The 18,033-nt window shown below is 33.9% G+C and overlaps 1 protein-coding gene across 2 annotated transcripts in view; it reads left to right on the top strand.

Annotated features, from left to right (window-relative positions):
- Nucleotides 1-18,033, top strand: part of LOC145241454 (phospholipase D1-like) — a 320,978-nt gene that overhangs the window by 173,541 nt on the left and 129,404 nt on the right. For both annotated transcript variants that reach the window (XM_080104431.1, XM_080104432.1), the window contains exon 2: nt 8,305-8,455. In XM_080104431.1, the coding sequence (XP_079960557.1) occupies nt 8,305-8,455 (151 nt within the window). The remainder of the gene's footprint in view (nt 1-8,304; nt 8,456-18,033) is intronic.

The following is an 18,033-nucleotide window of genomic DNA, read 5'->3' as shown; positions in this document are numbered from 1 at the left end:
CCTGAGTATCAGTGACATTTAATTTCTCGTTTTTTTATATTTGGTTGTGCAGGAATAATTGGACAGCCATTATTATTTTGTTGTTATTGAGTACCTTACCAACTAGCATTCCTTTTCCTTTAGCAAATCTACTTTTGTTTAAGCTCTGATAAAAATCCACATTGATCTTAGTACATACTAGTAGAAAAAAAAAAACTGGCTTTGCCCCAAATTAAATTGATTAAATAAATACCTATTTGAGAAACATGATACTACCAAGCTGCTTCTCAGCTGACTATAACATGACTATTTTCAATTCAAATGATAACAATTTGCGGCCTTGTTGGTGAGGCATTAGAGAATACACTCATTGCAGAGAGTAAATGTCTCTCAATGGATTTGGTGCTACGAAATCAGGCTGTTTGAAAATACTGGCTTCCCGATCAAAAATGCAGCAAACGTTGATATTGTTTATTTTCTTTCCTTTTGCAAAAGTTAAAAACAAAAACAATTTTCTTCTACAAAATAATCAGACTAAACACCATAATAAATATGAAGATATAAAGAACAAAAGTTTAAATGTAATGTGAACAAACATTTTTGAAAACTCAATGATGTTCTGCAGAGTGAAAAACAAAAATTCTCTTCTTCAAAATAATAAAGCCAAACACCATGATGAAATAGTTGAAGATATAAAGAACGTGAAACAGAAAATCTTTTTTTCAAAAATTACTTTATTGAATTTAACAATAAATAACTGAAAAGTGGTTGATATGCCACAAAACAACCAACCAACCAATCAACCGTCCTCTTACATAATCAAATTCTAACCAGTTTTAAATATCTATAATAGTGTAGTGAATAAAGGGCAATCAGTAATTCCTCCACTATCCAACAACCGGAAGGTTGCATGCATGGCAACCATGAAGGCGGAACTGCTTGTTCACCTCCAACAAACAACTCCCTCACAAATTTCCCTGTGTGGACTGAAGCCGCACTAGATAATATAAAAACCACCATTTCTCATGTCCACGATATCATAAAACACTTAAGATACCTCCAAGGCATCCCTGCTCTACTAATTAAGAAATGCTTAGCTGAGCTAGCCTCCATATTTTCCAAGCTCTACAATAAATGCCTTGTTGAATCTTACTTCCCTAAAAGCTGGAAGATGGCCTCTGTGGTACCAGTGTACAAGAATTCTGGTGAAAGGACTGACCTTCTCAATTATTGCTTCCTTGGTCTCCTCCTCTTCACTAAAATCTTTGAGGCCTTAATTAATCAAGCACTAGTTCATCACCTTACAAAAGCAAATCTTCTTTCTGACAAACAATATGGATTTAGTCAATGTCGTTCTACTGCAGATATTTTAACAATTATCTCTGAACGAATATACCATGTACTGGATAAGGCGGGTGAAACCAGGTACTGTAGATCTTGATATATTCAACAAAGTCTGGCATGAAGGGCTGCTAATAAAAATTAAGTGTGATATAATTGAATATATACTAAATATAATTAGATCTTTAGACAATAAAACCATTCAAGTTGTCATTGATGGACGTGCATCTAAGCAGCATAACATTAATGCAGGAGTGCTCAGGAATCGATCCTTGGATCACTATTATTCCTGATAGTCATAAACTACCTCTCTGATAATATTGTCCGAGATGAGTATATTTCCTGATGATACAACATTCTATAACATGCATTAGGGAAGAACGGATGTACATAAATCTAAGACAATGGCAGAATCATTAGAAAATGACTTCCAGGCCATAGTAGAATGGGGCCGCAAATTAATGGTAACATTTAATGCTAGTAAGACTTAGCTGCTCTCCTTTAACAATGACAAGTCATATCTCCAACCACCGATATCCATGACAAATAATTTCCTACCTGGGAATTCTTCCTTCAAACTCGTCAGCCTAACATTCACAGGCAATATGGACGGGAACAAATGCATTGAGTACATTGCGAAGGCTGCTGCAAAGAAGGTAGGTTCCCTCTATTGAGCTAGAAAAATACTCACATCTGAGATTATCCTGTATCTTTACAAGGTCACCATTCGCCCATGCATGGAGTATCATTATAATCTAAAGATATAGCTTAGTGGCAGAGCATTTAACTACAGATCGAATGATCCCCTGTTCGAGTCTGGGTGTACCTCACCATTTTATTATTTTTTTTTATTAATGAGTTTAATTTACAATAAAAGAAGACGTACCATTTAAAATTGCCATAAATCATTTCTTCGTTTGGATATTTTAAAATTAAACATTTATCAGAAGTGACTTTTCCAAGGCATTTATCATCAAGCCCAAATATCAGCTGACGTGATATTGTAAACAAACACAGACGGAATTTGATGAGCAACATTATCATTATTTTTTTTATTTTATTTATTTTTTTTGTGTGAATTAGTCCACCGGGTAAATTATTCCTCATAATATATAATAATCGATAGAGGAGTGATTCTATAATGATTCATACGCAATCTGTATAAATTAAAATATCATTTTAAAGTGTGTTTTACAACTGAGCAACCCTGAGCTGCCAGCTAGTAAAAAAAAAAAAAAAAAGAAAAATAATCCTTTCAAAGTAAATCCTGTCAGCATGAAAATGTAGAGGTTCCATAAGATCGTGGGTGGCTTTCAAAGACAGATTTCATTTCTCCTCCACATCTCATCAGTTGTGACCCAGCTGGGTGTGGCCCTTTTCAATGTCACACTTTTCTACTTGGCAATTGTTCACCTGTAAGTTTTGTACATCATGAACATTTGAATGTGGGTTAATTAGATAACCATTCTCTTTTGCTTTCTTTTTTGTCTCCACTGAAAAAAAAAAAGGAACCATTGTTTTTTTGTTGTTTTTGTTTTTTCGTAGGAATATGTATGATTTATGGGATGGAAACCTAACCAGTTAGAGTTGAGGACATGTGTTGCATGGAGAGATGTGATATGAGAATGGCATGATGGATGTATTCGGTAGGATGGTATCATGACAACTGAGCAGATATTGCACTACTTCTTTCCAAAAGAGAGAAGGTAGTATCCGGGAGGATCCCTCCATAAAAGGAGGGGTAATGTCTGATAGGAAGGTATCATAAGAACAGAAAAGATATTACACTACCCTCTCATGACAATAGAACAGATACTACATAACACTTCCCCTAAAGGAGGATATAATACTTGGGAGGATTACTCCTACCCCCTTAAAAAAAGGAAATAATTCCTGATGGGGGGTATATATGATAGCAGAACCGATACTACACTACCATCCCCGTTAAGAGATAATAGAATAATGGATTAACTTAGATTTTCTTTTTTGGTCTTGTTCGTTCATCTCCCCCCCCCCCCGCCTCCCCCAGAGCTGTTATTTTCTCTGGGAAATAACTTGAGAATTGGTTATTGTTCTTTGAAAATGGTTTTACCAGGATAAGTTTGTACTGGAGGCTCGTGTCTGAAGATTTTCTTTTATCTTTGCATTTCAACATGAGCTGAGTTTTCTTCTTTTTTTTTTTATCGTAATAAGATTTTAAGGCTAATTATATTTATATCTGTCCCCCTCCCCATTTTCTTATTTTGTTCTAGCTGGGGATGAGGCATCCTACTGAATGCCAGACATTCACCAGCAACCTCATACATTCCAACCAAGAGATCTTTTTTAAGATTCTAACTGTTCTTTTAAGTGCAATTGTTTGCATCTCTCTTGCACTTGATTGCCAGATAGTGTTTGAATTTTTTTACACGAGTCCGATACTCCTATAATTACTAAAATGATGGCGATCTAAGTTTCTTGTCATGTCATACATAAGATCTTAGTATTTCGTTATCTTTCCCCTCTCAGTTCTGTTTAACCCAGAATCTTTTAGAGCACAAACTTCTACTAAAGTTGCTTTCTTATAGTAATATAGGACTAGAAGTTCTACAAGCATTTTAATGATGAATGCTCAAATGAACTACAAGCCCTTGTACCTCTTCAATGTAAATACCCCCAACAAACAAGATGAGCAGTAAAATCCCACCCCTACACAGTAGAAATCCCTAGATGTAAGAAAGCCTTCTACTCTAATAGTTTCTTCCCAAGAATTGCTAGACTCTGGAATTCCCTTCTGGGTTCCTGCTTTCCCAACTGTACTGACATGCAGAAGTTCAAGTGTAATGTGAACAGACATCTCGTTGCTCAACTCCATACATAGTATCCCTGCAACTTATGTCCCCGATAGTAGCCCCACATCAAAGTGACACTGTGCCTTGTTGGGGTGAAAATAGAAAAAAAAAATCCCATATTACTATATCAAGTTTAATAGTTCTGTTTTCTAAGTGCATAGCTGTAGGAATTGTATAGTCATAGTGTATGAATTATTTCTTCATTTTTTTTTTTTTTTTTCTGATATGTTCCAGGGTTTGCTGCTATGTGTGTGCAACCGTATATTTACATATGTATGTATTTTTTTGTGGGGAAAATAAAAATACAGACATCCCTTCTCCCCGTTATTTTTTGCTGATTAATTTCTGTTGATTATTTTTTTTTTGTTGTTTTTTTTTTTTTGTTGTTTTAAATTTTAATGTACTTTGTAATTTGTGCTGATGAAGAGATTTGTTATCTAATAAATATCTCAAGAACGTTTGTTCATCCTACCTTTTGTTGATGTTGGTTTTCTGGAACTGTAATCTAACTGATCATGTGGGAATTTTTATTTACTCCTAAACTATGATAGCTCTGCTTGGCCAACAGTCTTAACCATTGAGTAAATTTCAACATCTGTAGTATTTCTGATTATCTGATAGGCTGTGTCTGACTTCAGACTTATCCAATCTATCTCTTGGGTGTTGTTTTATCTCAGCCTTTTTGAATACTATAAAAGATCTAAGAATTTGACTTATTTCTCTTTCTTTATATGCAATAGTTGGACTCTGTTATTGAACGAACGGCCTATTTCAAGTTAATACCATTGATTTTATTTGCTTCTCCACACCTTAGCCTAACAGCAATAAATTTACTGTGGGTGATTGCTCAGAATGTATTCCCCCCTCCCCCCAAGTGTCTAAAATAAGTTGAGACAGCTTAATTTATTTATCTTTCCAGGCGGCTAGATTCAAGGTCAGGTGGTAAGTTGAATGGGATCAGCACACTTTGGTCTACAAAAAATGCTTGAGTAGCCTCATCAGGATTTCCTGGTAGGGGTGCCTCAAGCGATTAGTGATAAACTAACCCCTTCTCAAGAAGGTAATGCCTTGGAGGGTGCACCTCCCAAAACTGAACAGGGCTGATTGTTCAGAACATATCTTCGACTCAATTTAAACTAAATTGAGTGAATTAATGCATCATCAGTATTTGCATGTATAGAAAACGGTATTCTATATTTTTTGCCCTGTTTCTCTCAAATGTTCTCTTTTTTACATTTCGCTAACTTCTTTCTTCAGCGAAGAATCGCTGCACATCGAAATTATGAGTTCCTTTCTCATACGATTACACTAATGATCGTATTATTATTATTATTATGATATTCGAAAACTAAGCTACATCAAAGGGAGGCCACTCTCTCGTTCTTATCCAGAGTTGCTAAATTGACCGTTTAAAAAAATAATAATACTGTGCTATATAGTAACTGCATTTGGCAATCACATATATTAACCTAGTCGAGCCATTGCTAGGTGTCTACATCATAGCACCTAATAGGAAATAAACGGTGTCAGTTATATTATCCCAAAAAAAGGGGGGGGGTAAAAAAAAAATGTCTCATTAAAAAATATTTTAAAACGGGTACATTTTTAAATTGATAATTAAATACACTTAAAAAAAAAAATAAAACTTTACAGTATTTCCCCAACAAAAAATACTCCCTTCTAATTGCACGTCTCCAAATGTAAAATAATTTTTTATCTTTCAGAAAAAAAAAATACTTTCGGACCAATTTTATGAATTACTTGGCAATTTCTTTGAGAATTGAAATAGAAAATGACTATCTTCGCAATAGTCGTCTGTCGCCTAATTGTGGCCATTGTATTTTACTTTATTCAGCGACGTCAGCAAGTTATGTGACTTTAGTTAAACGGCCTTCTATTTACGTATGCCACACTCGAGTAGGTTAATAGGCGTGATTGTCAAATAAATTCTGTCGCTTTAATAAATTAAAATGTTTGTTGTTTTTTTTTCTCTCTTGAATAAAGTCCTATCCCTTTCATTATTGATGTATCAATGTCAAAATAAGTGTTTCACCACTCCTTTTTTCAGTTTCAAATTGTCTGGTCTGTGTTAAATATACAGTGGCGGTATACTGTCATTCTGAATCTAAAGTTAGAGAGGAAGGAGAAGAAAGGAAGAAATTACTTTCCATCACGTTTTCTGTACCACTGCTAAGCTCTACTTAGGTACTGAAGGTACTTGAAGTAAATACTGAAAATCTATACACAATATATTATATCATCTTATAATATTATGTGTATATTTATGAAATAATATATAGAAAATATAATTATCCATTAACGTGTGTTTCGTCATTATACATCTCATCAGCATGGCTCAACCTAACAAGATTCGAAATCAGGATCCCAGACCTTGGTGTCTGAAGCTCTACTATTGCACTGATCCTCGCTAGTAATAAGTGTATCACTTTTTTTGGAGATATTATTTGTTTATTTTGCCTGCAATTCTTTGGAGCAGAAAGCACTCCCTAATCCCACATTAATATGATGTCCCCAGATGGGAAGTAACATATAGATATCTCCACAAACAGTTTTGTCATTATAAAACTCAGTGTGAGTGTGTTTGTATATATTTATACTATTATATAAAAAATGATTGGGCAGAAATTTATGAAATTTCACACAAAGGCACTTTATGTAGCTGGCAGTGTTCTTAGATAGGTTTTGTATCGGAATATCTTTAATAAGTATCAATAATCGAAATAAAGGAACAGGCGATTTTGATCAAAGTTAACACTTTAGACAGCCTAATATCACAAATGTATTTGAGAAGTTTTATTACCACCAAGCCGAAAGGCCCAACATATAAAATCAGCAGTAGGCTCTTTGATATGACAGGTAGGGGGGGTTGGAATGAATGTTTCTGTTTAGAGCACAATATTGAACCATGATACTTGACTTTTGCATTTTAAACTTTAATTCAAGCCATTATATATAAAAATAATTTCATAAAATCAACAGTAGGCTCTCTACAGTGCAATGTAGACAACAATTTATTGTGGATTAAGTCACTGGAGGTGGGGGAGGGGCATGTGAAGCTTTCTCTCGATGCACCACAATGGGTCCCTAACTAGAGCAGGCAATCAATCGATTTGATTTAAAAATTAGTGATTTCACCAATTTCGATGACAATAAAAATATCGGGATGTGAAACATTTGTTGATCATCATTAAATCCCAGGCAACGTCAGGTCCCCCTGCAAGTACACACACACACACACACACACACACACACACACACATATATATGATTAGTTTTTTTTGAAAAAGAAATCCAGCAGAGTGCTCAATTAAAAGGAAAATCCGAAATATAAGAGCATATTTATATTTTGTGTACAGAAAGTTGTTAGAGGAGACAAGTCATTGGTACCGTCGGTTTCAAACCCGATAATTAGGACTGTTTAAGATCTCCTTATCAAGCTCTCTTCAGCCAATATCAGACGAATATTTCTGTACACAAAATATATGAACGTCTGTGTCTGTGTGTGTCTGGTCACAAATAGGCTCCTATATGGTTGACTATTATAGAAAACTGATCACATGTAATGATAGATGTATCGAGATACAGGAATGGGTATGCTTGATCTGGCAGAACAGTGGTTCATTAAAATTGTGAGGTCTGCGTTCGTGCCTAGTCCACAAATGGAAATATGTCACAAAGTTTAACAAGGTTTTTTTAATATAGATCCACAGAATATTGTGATAAGTGTTTCAGTGTGAACAGGTATGGTATAATAAATTATGGAGTTTATCTATTTTATTTTTCCTTTCATCATATTTTGCTTTGGTTTTGATACCCCCAAATTCGAAGCTATCTCATTACAACCCTTCCTTTTCATAACCTATCATACTTTAATAAATCAGAGTCCATTTTCTGTAGGCTGCTTTTGAATCCAGTCAACGATGGGTACTTTTGCTAGTATATATATATATATATATATATATATATATATATATATATATATATCTTTAGATTATGGGTTTAAGTGTTATATTTGGATTAAGATTTTGTCTAATAGATGCCATTTATTATCTTTTGTGCTAATTTGGTTTAATACAAGCTGTGTATAAAAGGAGTAGATGAATTTTATTTATTTTTTATTCGTTTATTCCAGATCATGGACCGCATAGATCTTTCCAGAGTATACACAAACGACCAACCAGTTTCAAAGCTAAACATCATCCAGGTATTTGGTTTCCTGTGGTACCAATCCAAGTCAAAGTTATACCCGATAAAAGACCTGCTCACAGAATAAATTCAAATTTGTAAGTATATTACATGTATATGTTTTAGCAATCTTAGTGCAATGCAATATTCCAACATTTTTGTTATCTTTGACAGACTTATTTCACCAACGCAGGCGGAAGAACGTGTGTGCTGTTCTTCCGAGGCCTGTAATGATGGCAAAGCTCTTGCAGGATGGTAGTCGCTACGGTACCTCTTGATGTCCATATAGGGTATGACAATTGTCATTGCTGTGCTTGTCATGCTCTGTCTTTGCTATCACCACTCGGTGAATCTTGCAGTAGAGTGATTCTAGACATCCTGTAGACAGCAGATTCGTCGATTTCAGGTTGCCAGTAATTGTCCTATATGTCTTATTGCACTCAACGTCGACTTTTGTAGTATGAGCAGAAGAAGACCGTGTCGTTGCACAGTATTCTACGGTCATATAGCACAGTGCTAAAGCTGACTATGCTCAGTTTTGAAAAATGTGTGTGTATGTGTGTATATATATATAAAGCTGAATGTCTGTGTGTGTGTGTCTGGTCATGAATAGGCTCCTATATGGTTGACTATTTTAAAAAACTGATTACATATAATGATAGAAGATGTATCGAGACACAGGAATGGGTATGCTTGATCTGGCAGAACAGTGGTTCATTAAAATTGTGGGGTCTGCATTTGCACCTGGTCCACAAAGTATGGAAATAAAAAATTTAAAAATTAAAAAGAATACGTTTACAAGTGTTTTTGATATAGATGTACATAATAATACTTTGATAAGTATGTTTAACTTAAATAGGGATGGTATAATAAAAATTGTGGGGTCTGCGTTCGCGCCTGGCCTCCATAGAATGGAAATAGGCACAAACTTTAATAAAGACTTTTCATATCTATATGTGTAAATATACTTTGATAATTATGTTTCAGTTTGAAGAAATATGGTATAATAAAATTATGGGGTGTTCATTCACGCCTGACCTCCATAGAATGGAAATATGTCACAAGGTTTTTTAATATAGATCAACAGAATATTGTGATAAGTGTTTCAGTGTGAACAGATATGGTATAATAAATTATGGAGTTTATCTATTTTATTTTTACTTTCATCATATTTTGCTTTGGTTTTGATACCCCCCAAATTCGAAACTATCTCATTACAACCCTTCCTTTTCATAACCTATCATACTTTCATAAATCAGTCCATTTTCTGTAAGCTGTTTTTGAACCCAGTCAACGACGGGTACTTTTGCTAGGATATATATATATATATATATATATATATATATGTTTATTTAATATTTGTTTCATTGTTTATCTACTTTAAATGCTCAAACTACCTTAGATCAATGCAGAGAGATAAATGAGTTTGGCGTAGGGAATTTTTCTTACCCTTAGGCTATGCTGGCTGTAAAATTTTTAACACCTAGTTTTCTATTACAAACGACTGCAACGATGGTGTCTTCAAGGACTATGGAATTCTTCTTTGCCATAACTGCATTAATCAATAAATGAAACCCATGCTTTGAAACCCATGTTTGAATGTATTGTTTTTTGATAAAAAAATATTTTTCAAAGACACTAGACTTGATTTTATTTGATGTGAAAAAATTCACACCCATCGTAGGAAATGGGTGTAAAATATCATCATAGCCCAAGGGTTAAACTAAGTTAAAAAGACATAATATTTTTGTTAGCCGTCACTTTTAATATCCTATTTCATAATGGGTTTGAATTTCATACTAGACAATTGTGTTGTTTTTTACTATAACATTATAACATTATTTCCTAGCCAATATTGATCATCATCATAAACTTGAATATTTTTAAAATAAAAAATACTTATATAGTCTTAATTTCAAATCTAGGCTATAAAATTCAAGAAAAGTAGAAACCCGTCTCAGATGGGTACTTTAGTATATATATATATATATATATCTCCTCTCATAATTTAGAAATAAAAAAATTTGTGATTTGAAAAAGTTAAATTTCAGATATAGAAATTTTATTGTATGCAAGACAAAGAATACAGTATAGTAAAATATATTTCCTTAACCCATGAGTTTTCGATGTTTATACATCTCCTCGGAGGAAAAATATTAGCAAATATTATAAAAGGTTTGCACCTGACTTGCTAAAGGTAATAAACATAAGATTAAACATAGAAAATTAAATTATTCTATGTAGCTAAAATGATTTAAAAACTTTTAAAACATTTAATTTTCTATGTTTATTACCTTTAACAAATTAGGTGCAAGCCTTTTATAATATTTGCTAATCCTCCAAGGAGATTTATAAACCTCGAAAACTCGTGGGTTAAGGAAATATATTTTACTATACTGTATTCTTTGTCTTGCATACAATAAAATTTCTATATTTGAAATTTAACTTTTTCAAATCACAAATTTTAAATTCCTAAATTATGATTTATTTGCTCTATCTAGTATATTGAGCAATTTTATTTAGCTGGGATAGTCTTATATAAAATATTACATCCAATAATATTTTGTAAGAACGATAATCACTGGATTTGCACACCAGTAGATTTATTGTATTTCATTATTCTGAATAATTATATATATATATATATATATATATATATATATATATATATATATATATATATATATATATATATTATTTGAGGTAAAAAAATATCCAAAAGTAAAAACCATTGAATTTCACAATGTTGTTGATATTGCTCAATAAAAAGAGCAGAATATTATTTTATTCAATTTAGATAAACAAATTTACCATTAGTCACAACAATAAATCTACTGTTTCAGTCTAAAAAGACTTCACGAGGTGACAAAAACAACCTCTGGTATTAGTCAAGGCATAATCTTTAATGCTTGTTAACCTAAATTGAATAAAATGATATATATTATGTTAATAATGTCGTTTTTTATCATATATAGAGAGAAAGAGAGAGAGTGTTTATTGTAAAAATATATGTGAACAGAGAGTACTTATATAGTGCTAGAATTTCTTCTACTGTCAGTGTTGAAGATTTTTTTTGTACAGTGGATTAAATATTTTATTGCATTTGAATGTGATTGCTACAGTGCAAACTAAATTGTTATGCAAATCGATTTTTTTTTCAATTTTTTCAATTTTTTACATATCAAAATGTTCCAATTGGCATCCAAGTAATCTTTATTCAATAGCTTGGTTAAAAGCATGCCAGAGTTTGAATCAAAATGAACTTTACTGAAAATAGCATGGCCAAAATTATTATGCAAATTTACAAACTATAACAATTCTATACGTTGAAGAACATTTACAGTAGAAAAAAAAATGGGTAAAAAGAAGGATCTGAATAGCAGTGAAATGGCATCTCTTGTGAAGTTTTTGAATGAGCGGCGTTCTACCCTAGAAGTTTCTCATTTATTAGGGCGTGACCACAGGACCATCAAAACCTTTGTATCAAAGGGAGAAAAATACAAGAAAAAAAATGTAATGAGGCCCAGAGAAGAAAACTGCCACATCCTTACATATCTGCTGTAAAAAGGGAAATGGCAACGCAACCCCTTAGCTCGAGTTTCAGCATCTTTTCTGCAATTGGACTTGGTGATACCACCAATACTTCCTGCAATCGTGTCCTGAAAACGCTTGGAAAAGTTAAAAAGCACAAGAAAGCCCAATAATGAATCAATGACACAAGACTCAACGACTTGCTTGGTGCAAAAAGTACATGAAATTGGATTTCAGTTCGGGAATTTGGACGGATGAAATGAGAGCCAGTCTTTATAGTCCTGACAGTTGGACAAGTGGTTGGATTGTTGAAGCATTCGATGCTCCATTGTGGTTCAGACGACAGCAAGGTGAAGTGAAGTGACGATTTGAGCAGGGATTGTGAAAATAAGCTCATGAGACCATTCCGAGTTGCCAAGGAAGTTAAAATAAACTCGATTTACTATTGCCAATGTTAAGAAGAAACTTTCATAAGTTAGTTAAAGAAGAAACCTGCTTCTCAACATAATGAATTGATGTCTATGCATGATAATGCACCTAGCAATGCATCTGCAGCTACTGCTGAGTGGTCATCATTGAAAGGATTAAAAAATTGTGAAGGCAACAAAATCCATTAAATCCACTGAAATTGAAAATTTAACATCATTGATGGACGACAGATATTCTCTCTGATAGAGAAGAAAGGAGGATACATTTCCAAGTGAAGGGCATCACATTGTTTCAAAACATATTCGGCCGCTTACTAATAATTGTACTGATTTTGATGCTTTATTTTCAAGTTATACTTGAAATGCTATTCTCTATCTATATAAGAGCCAGGTACGTCCAAGGATGGAATACTGTTGCCACATCTGGGCAGGAGCTGCTAGAAAGGACTTGTCCTGCCTTGATAGAGTTCAAAATAGACTTCGTAGCCTCGTAGGAGATGTCCTTTTCTCCTCCTTGCAACCTCTATCTCACAGAAGAGATGTTGCGAGTTTGTCTCTGATGTATCGTTATTTTCATGGAAAGTGTTCAACTGAGCTTCAATCTATGGTCCCCCCTCGCCAAACTTTCACAAGAAACACTCGTCTAGCTGTAAACACTATCAATAATTTCCCCCACTCTTTATCTGTGCCTAAACCTAAATGTAGATTCCATGAACAAAGCTTCTTTCTTAGAACTGCACGCCTGTGGAATTGTCTTCCGTTTTCCTGCTTTCCGGCTGACTACAATATGGTTGTGTTCAAGTCTAAAGTAAATAAGTTCTTGATGAGCCGTTCCATATAAGTTATTAAATTTACCAAATTTTCATTACTAATGATTACTATATTGACCAACTTCTACTGTACACTCTTTAACCCTTATCCTTGAGTGGCCTCTGGGCCTTGATAATGTGGTGATGCCTTTGTAAAAAAAAAAAATAAATAAATGCTTATGCAATTGTTTGCATAATAATTTGATTCACTTGAAAATCAATCTTGTTTTGATTTTACTCCTGGTAACATTTTGGAATTGAAATTTTTATACAAATGCTTGTATAACTAGTCCGGCAATATACCAAAGAAAACGACTTGCATAATAATTTAGTTCACACTGTATGTATCTTGTCAGTTTCCTTTCGATGTCATGTGTGGCTAGGATCCACATTGCTTGTCACCATGCATATAAATTTTTCATTGCATTATAGTGAGAAGAATTAAGATGAGACAGATTCTGGAAATGAAGGTTTATTGAGAGAAAAATGTTAAGTAATCAAGATACAATTTACACTTCTTTATATAGGAGATATTAGCCTTAGTAATTATTGTTATATATTGGAACTCTATGCCAATAAGTTGATTGTTAACTAAAATGAAGAACTAGTATAAACAAGGGTTACATAAGTACATGTTGGGATAACTTAGTGGCAAACGGAAATAGACTCAATACAACTGGCATGATTGAAAAAAAGAGGGTAAAGGATCACCTCCCTAGACAAAACATGTAAATGTAGGTGCTGAATGATAAGACATAGAGATTATGTCCTGTGTTCAGAATAAAGTTTCTAGGTAGTCGGAACCATAAGCAAGAGAGGCAAGATGTGTCTAAAAATGTAGAGAAAATCAAAGTTAAAATTGTCTCAAGACTTTGCCCGTACTTGGACCATCTTAAGACTAAATAGGAAAATTAAGGAATAATTTTTGTGGTCTCTCCCCTAAAGAGCGAACTCTCTGAATAAAACTTTTGAATCCCTCCTCCCCCCAAAAAAACTTTTTGTTTTGTTCATTTATCTGTTTAATATGAAAACGCTGCACTAAAAAGTAGATAGACAAACCAGCACATGTGATTGTTTTACAACATTTTGTCGGCAAACATTCGCTTTGATCTCTCAAAACTGGTGTGTGATACAAAATCTCCGTTCCTTCTCACTTTTGTCGCATATGACATCAGGTTCGTGGATCCTTTTCCCACATATCATTCCCAGTGTTGTATTCCTCTGATCCCACCTGTCAACTCTTCCCACTGGCGACATCTCTTTCTCATTGCACCCTTTCAACTTTTTTTGCTCCACACATAGTAAGGTCACTTTGACCCACACTTAATTACCTCTGCTAAAATCTATACTAGCAAATGTACTTGCTGTCCAACAGTTTAGGGTTCAAGTCATGCAATTATTAGATTGGTTGTATGTAGCCATACTGATTTTATTTTAATGAAGATGAAACAAACTAGTCTGTGAATATAAATATTAATTAAATAATAATTATATTTGCTTTCTTAGTGGGTAAGCACTTTCATGTAAAGGATAAATGTTTTTGTCGGGCTATGATGCACAGTTCTTACCTTTGAAATAGAATACTCTTAGAAACTTAATATAGCTTAACTCAGATGGCTTGGTAGGTACATCAGCTAAGACAGAACTAACAGTCAGTGACAAATGAAATCTAAGGTTTTAGATTAGAGACGTTGATCATCATTGATATAAACTTTATATAGCCACACTGATGAGTCTTAATGAAGATGAAAGAAGTTTGTCGGTAGATTTAATTGTTGACTAAATAATAATTATATATAGATATAGAAAAATGTAAGTTTCACAAAGGTAGGCACATAATCATCTATTATTAAATATAAATGACTTTCATTTTTTTTAATACATGAAGATTTGCTAAGTATTCTAAAGCCGGGAATGATTTTCTATTCGATAGTTTAAACGCTTTTAAATTCTTTTCTTATCAAGGCCCGGAAGCCACTCGGGGATAAGGGTTATTGCATGTACAGTAATCAATGAGATAGTACCGTAGTAATCGTTAGTATTGGAGATTTGATAAAGTGTCTTACTTAAAGGGGCGATTCATCAGGAATTTGTTTATGTTGGATTGAAGACATCCAAGTTGTAGTCAGGTGGGAAGCAGGCAAACGGAAGAAAGTTCCACAGGCGTGCACTTCTAAGAAGGAAGCTTTGTTCATGGAATCTACGTTTGGATTTAGACACGGATAAAGAGCGGGTGAAAATTACTGACAGTGGTTTTAGCTAGACAGGTGTTTTTCGTTAAAGATTGGCGAAGGGGAACCAGAGATTGGAGCTCGAACGAGCACTTGCCATGGAAATAACGATAAAGCAAAGACATGATCGCAACGTCTCTTCTGTGGGAGAGAGGTTGCAGGGAAGAGAAAAGGGCATTCCCCACTAAGCCACGGTTTATTTTGTACTCTGTCAAGGCAGGATAAGCTGTTTTTAGCAGCTTCAGCCCAGATGTCGCAGCAGTACTCCATCCTTGGACATACTTGGCTTTTATACAGATAGAGAATTGTATCAGTAGTGATATATCTTCTGGAGCGGTAGAAGGAGCCCAACATTTTCCCAGCGACCTGGGCAATAGACTTGATGTATGTGTTCCATTTCAGATCAGGAGTAAAGATCAAACCCAGAAGCTTGTCAAAACATGGAGCCTCCCCAAGACGAGAGCCATCTATTTCAATTGATGCCAGATGGGGATCAGAGCATTGATGTAAAGATAGGAGCTCGGTTTTTGATGCATTAAAAGTAACCAGCCACCTCTTCCCCCACTGTACCACGTGCTCAAGATCAGAGGAGAGAGAATCAGAGAACTTTGTCATATACGGCTTTTGATGTGTTGCCATAAATGGTCGTGTCATCAGCATAGATGTCAACGAATGATTTAAGTATGTGTTTTGGAAGTTCACACCGTTCTTGATTTACTCACATCGACCCATTAATTTGACCACCATTATGGATGGACTTTTATTTTTAAACTAACAAAAGCTTACTATAACCACAATGGGCTCAGCAAAATAACAATATTATCCATTTTTTAACTCTATAACTTAGTCTTATTTTATCTTGACATTTTTCTTTGGCGATAAAACGCAAACATTTCCATGTAGCTTATTTTCAATGAGTTATATATAAGTTATCTATTATATAAATCTCGGCTGTCTTTTTAAATGTATGTATGTATGTATGTCTGCCTAAAACTTTCAACAGAGGCGACCGATTTTCACAAGGTTAGTATCGTTTTGAAGCTTGAAAAATTGGCTAAAAGCATTAATTCCTTCACCCTCAACTGGGCACTTTTCTACAAAGAGGGGTCGCTTTTTTCGCCAATATTTTCGAAATCATCCCCTCTTTTCGATTGACTAGCCTTAATTTAAACCTTCGCCACTTCCAGTTTGAGCCTGCCTGCTTACTACCACTTTTTTTTTTTTTTTTGCTCAACAAACACCTCCAAACACTCGGGCAACACCAGGTACCCAGGTTAATGAAAATATATATAGCAATTAAACTACACAGAATTTGCATATTTGAAATGCAGCTTAATCTATTATACATTTTCATAACTTACTACCTAACTCTACTCGCATATTGACACTGAAAATAGATGCATAGAATAATATATATATATATATATATATATATATATATATATATATATATATATATCCCATAAAGCCACACAAGAATATCCATTCAAGGATCGATAAAATTAATTTCCTGAACAGAACAGTTTCATATCACTTTTACCTGTCCTTCTAAAGATCAAAATATGATACCACTTAACGTTATTTCTAGAATTCTTATTCCAACTTTGATCAAAATCCATTACCTGACTAACAATATTTTTATTCTAGAAAATGTCTAAAATTAAAGACTTAAGGAGTGTTAAGAAGAAATTCAAATTCAGGAAATTTAATGACTGGATCAAATTTAATGTAAATCTGAAGCATTGAAATTTTCAAATGAGTTTGTGCCCATATTATTACCCCTAAAATTACTCTAAAAATTGAAATTTTCAGACTATTAAATAATGTTGAAATATTCTAAAAATTGGAGGTATTTGAATTTTCATAAAGATAACCATAGATCGAAGCCCCTGCCAGTAAAATAGCAACAAAGCAAAGATAGACTTGTGACATCTTTTCTGTTATAAAAGAAGGTGCAGGAAAGAGAAAAAGACATTGCTCACTAGATTTGGAAGTCATTTGTTAAGTGGATGTAAGCAATATGATATTATGATTGTTCTACTTTTGATGGCATTAAGCACTTTTTGATTCAATACATATTACTTATCAAATTTACCATACACAACCAAATTTCGTAATCTATAATATAAATCTCTCCTGTCTATTTAAATGTATGTATGTATGTATGTCTAAAACTTTTGACAGAAGCAACAAATTTTCATGAGATCAGTATAATTTTGAAGCTTGACCCTTTGGACAACAAATATAAAAAAATTGACCAAAAATATTAATTCCTTCACCCTCAACGGGGCATCTTCTACAAGGAGGGGTCGCTTTTTTCGCCGATATTTTTGCAAGTCTTTTCGATTGACTTGCTTTAATTTAAACCTTCACCACTTCTGGTTTGGCAATGGATGCAACGGCAAAGATGTCACATTCTTTTCCTCCTTCGCGGTACGGATTCGAGCCTGCCTGCCTGCCTACCACCACCACTTTTTTTTTTTTTTTTCTTTTGCTCAACACACACCTCCAAAAACCAGGGCAATGCTGAGCACCCAAGCTAGTATTTAATATATAAAAGAATAAAGAGGAAGTGAAGCTGTAATAGGAGGAAGTCGTTAATGGTCAAAGTTCAAAAAGTTTCTTTCCTAAAACTGTCTGAAACACAATACTGCAGGACTTCTTTCCAGCTGACTAT

The sequence above is a fragment of the Euprymna scolopes genome, chromosome 20 (assembly GCF_053919585.1).
Source record: "Euprymna scolopes isolate OS-2025 chromosome 20, ASM5391958v1, whole genome shotgun sequence".
NCBI lineage: Eukaryota > Metazoa > Mollusca > Cephalopoda > Sepiida > Sepiolidae > Euprymna > Euprymna scolopes.
The sequence above is the reverse complement of the archived record's forward strand: the minus strand, read 5'-3'. Positions and strand labels throughout refer to the sequence as shown.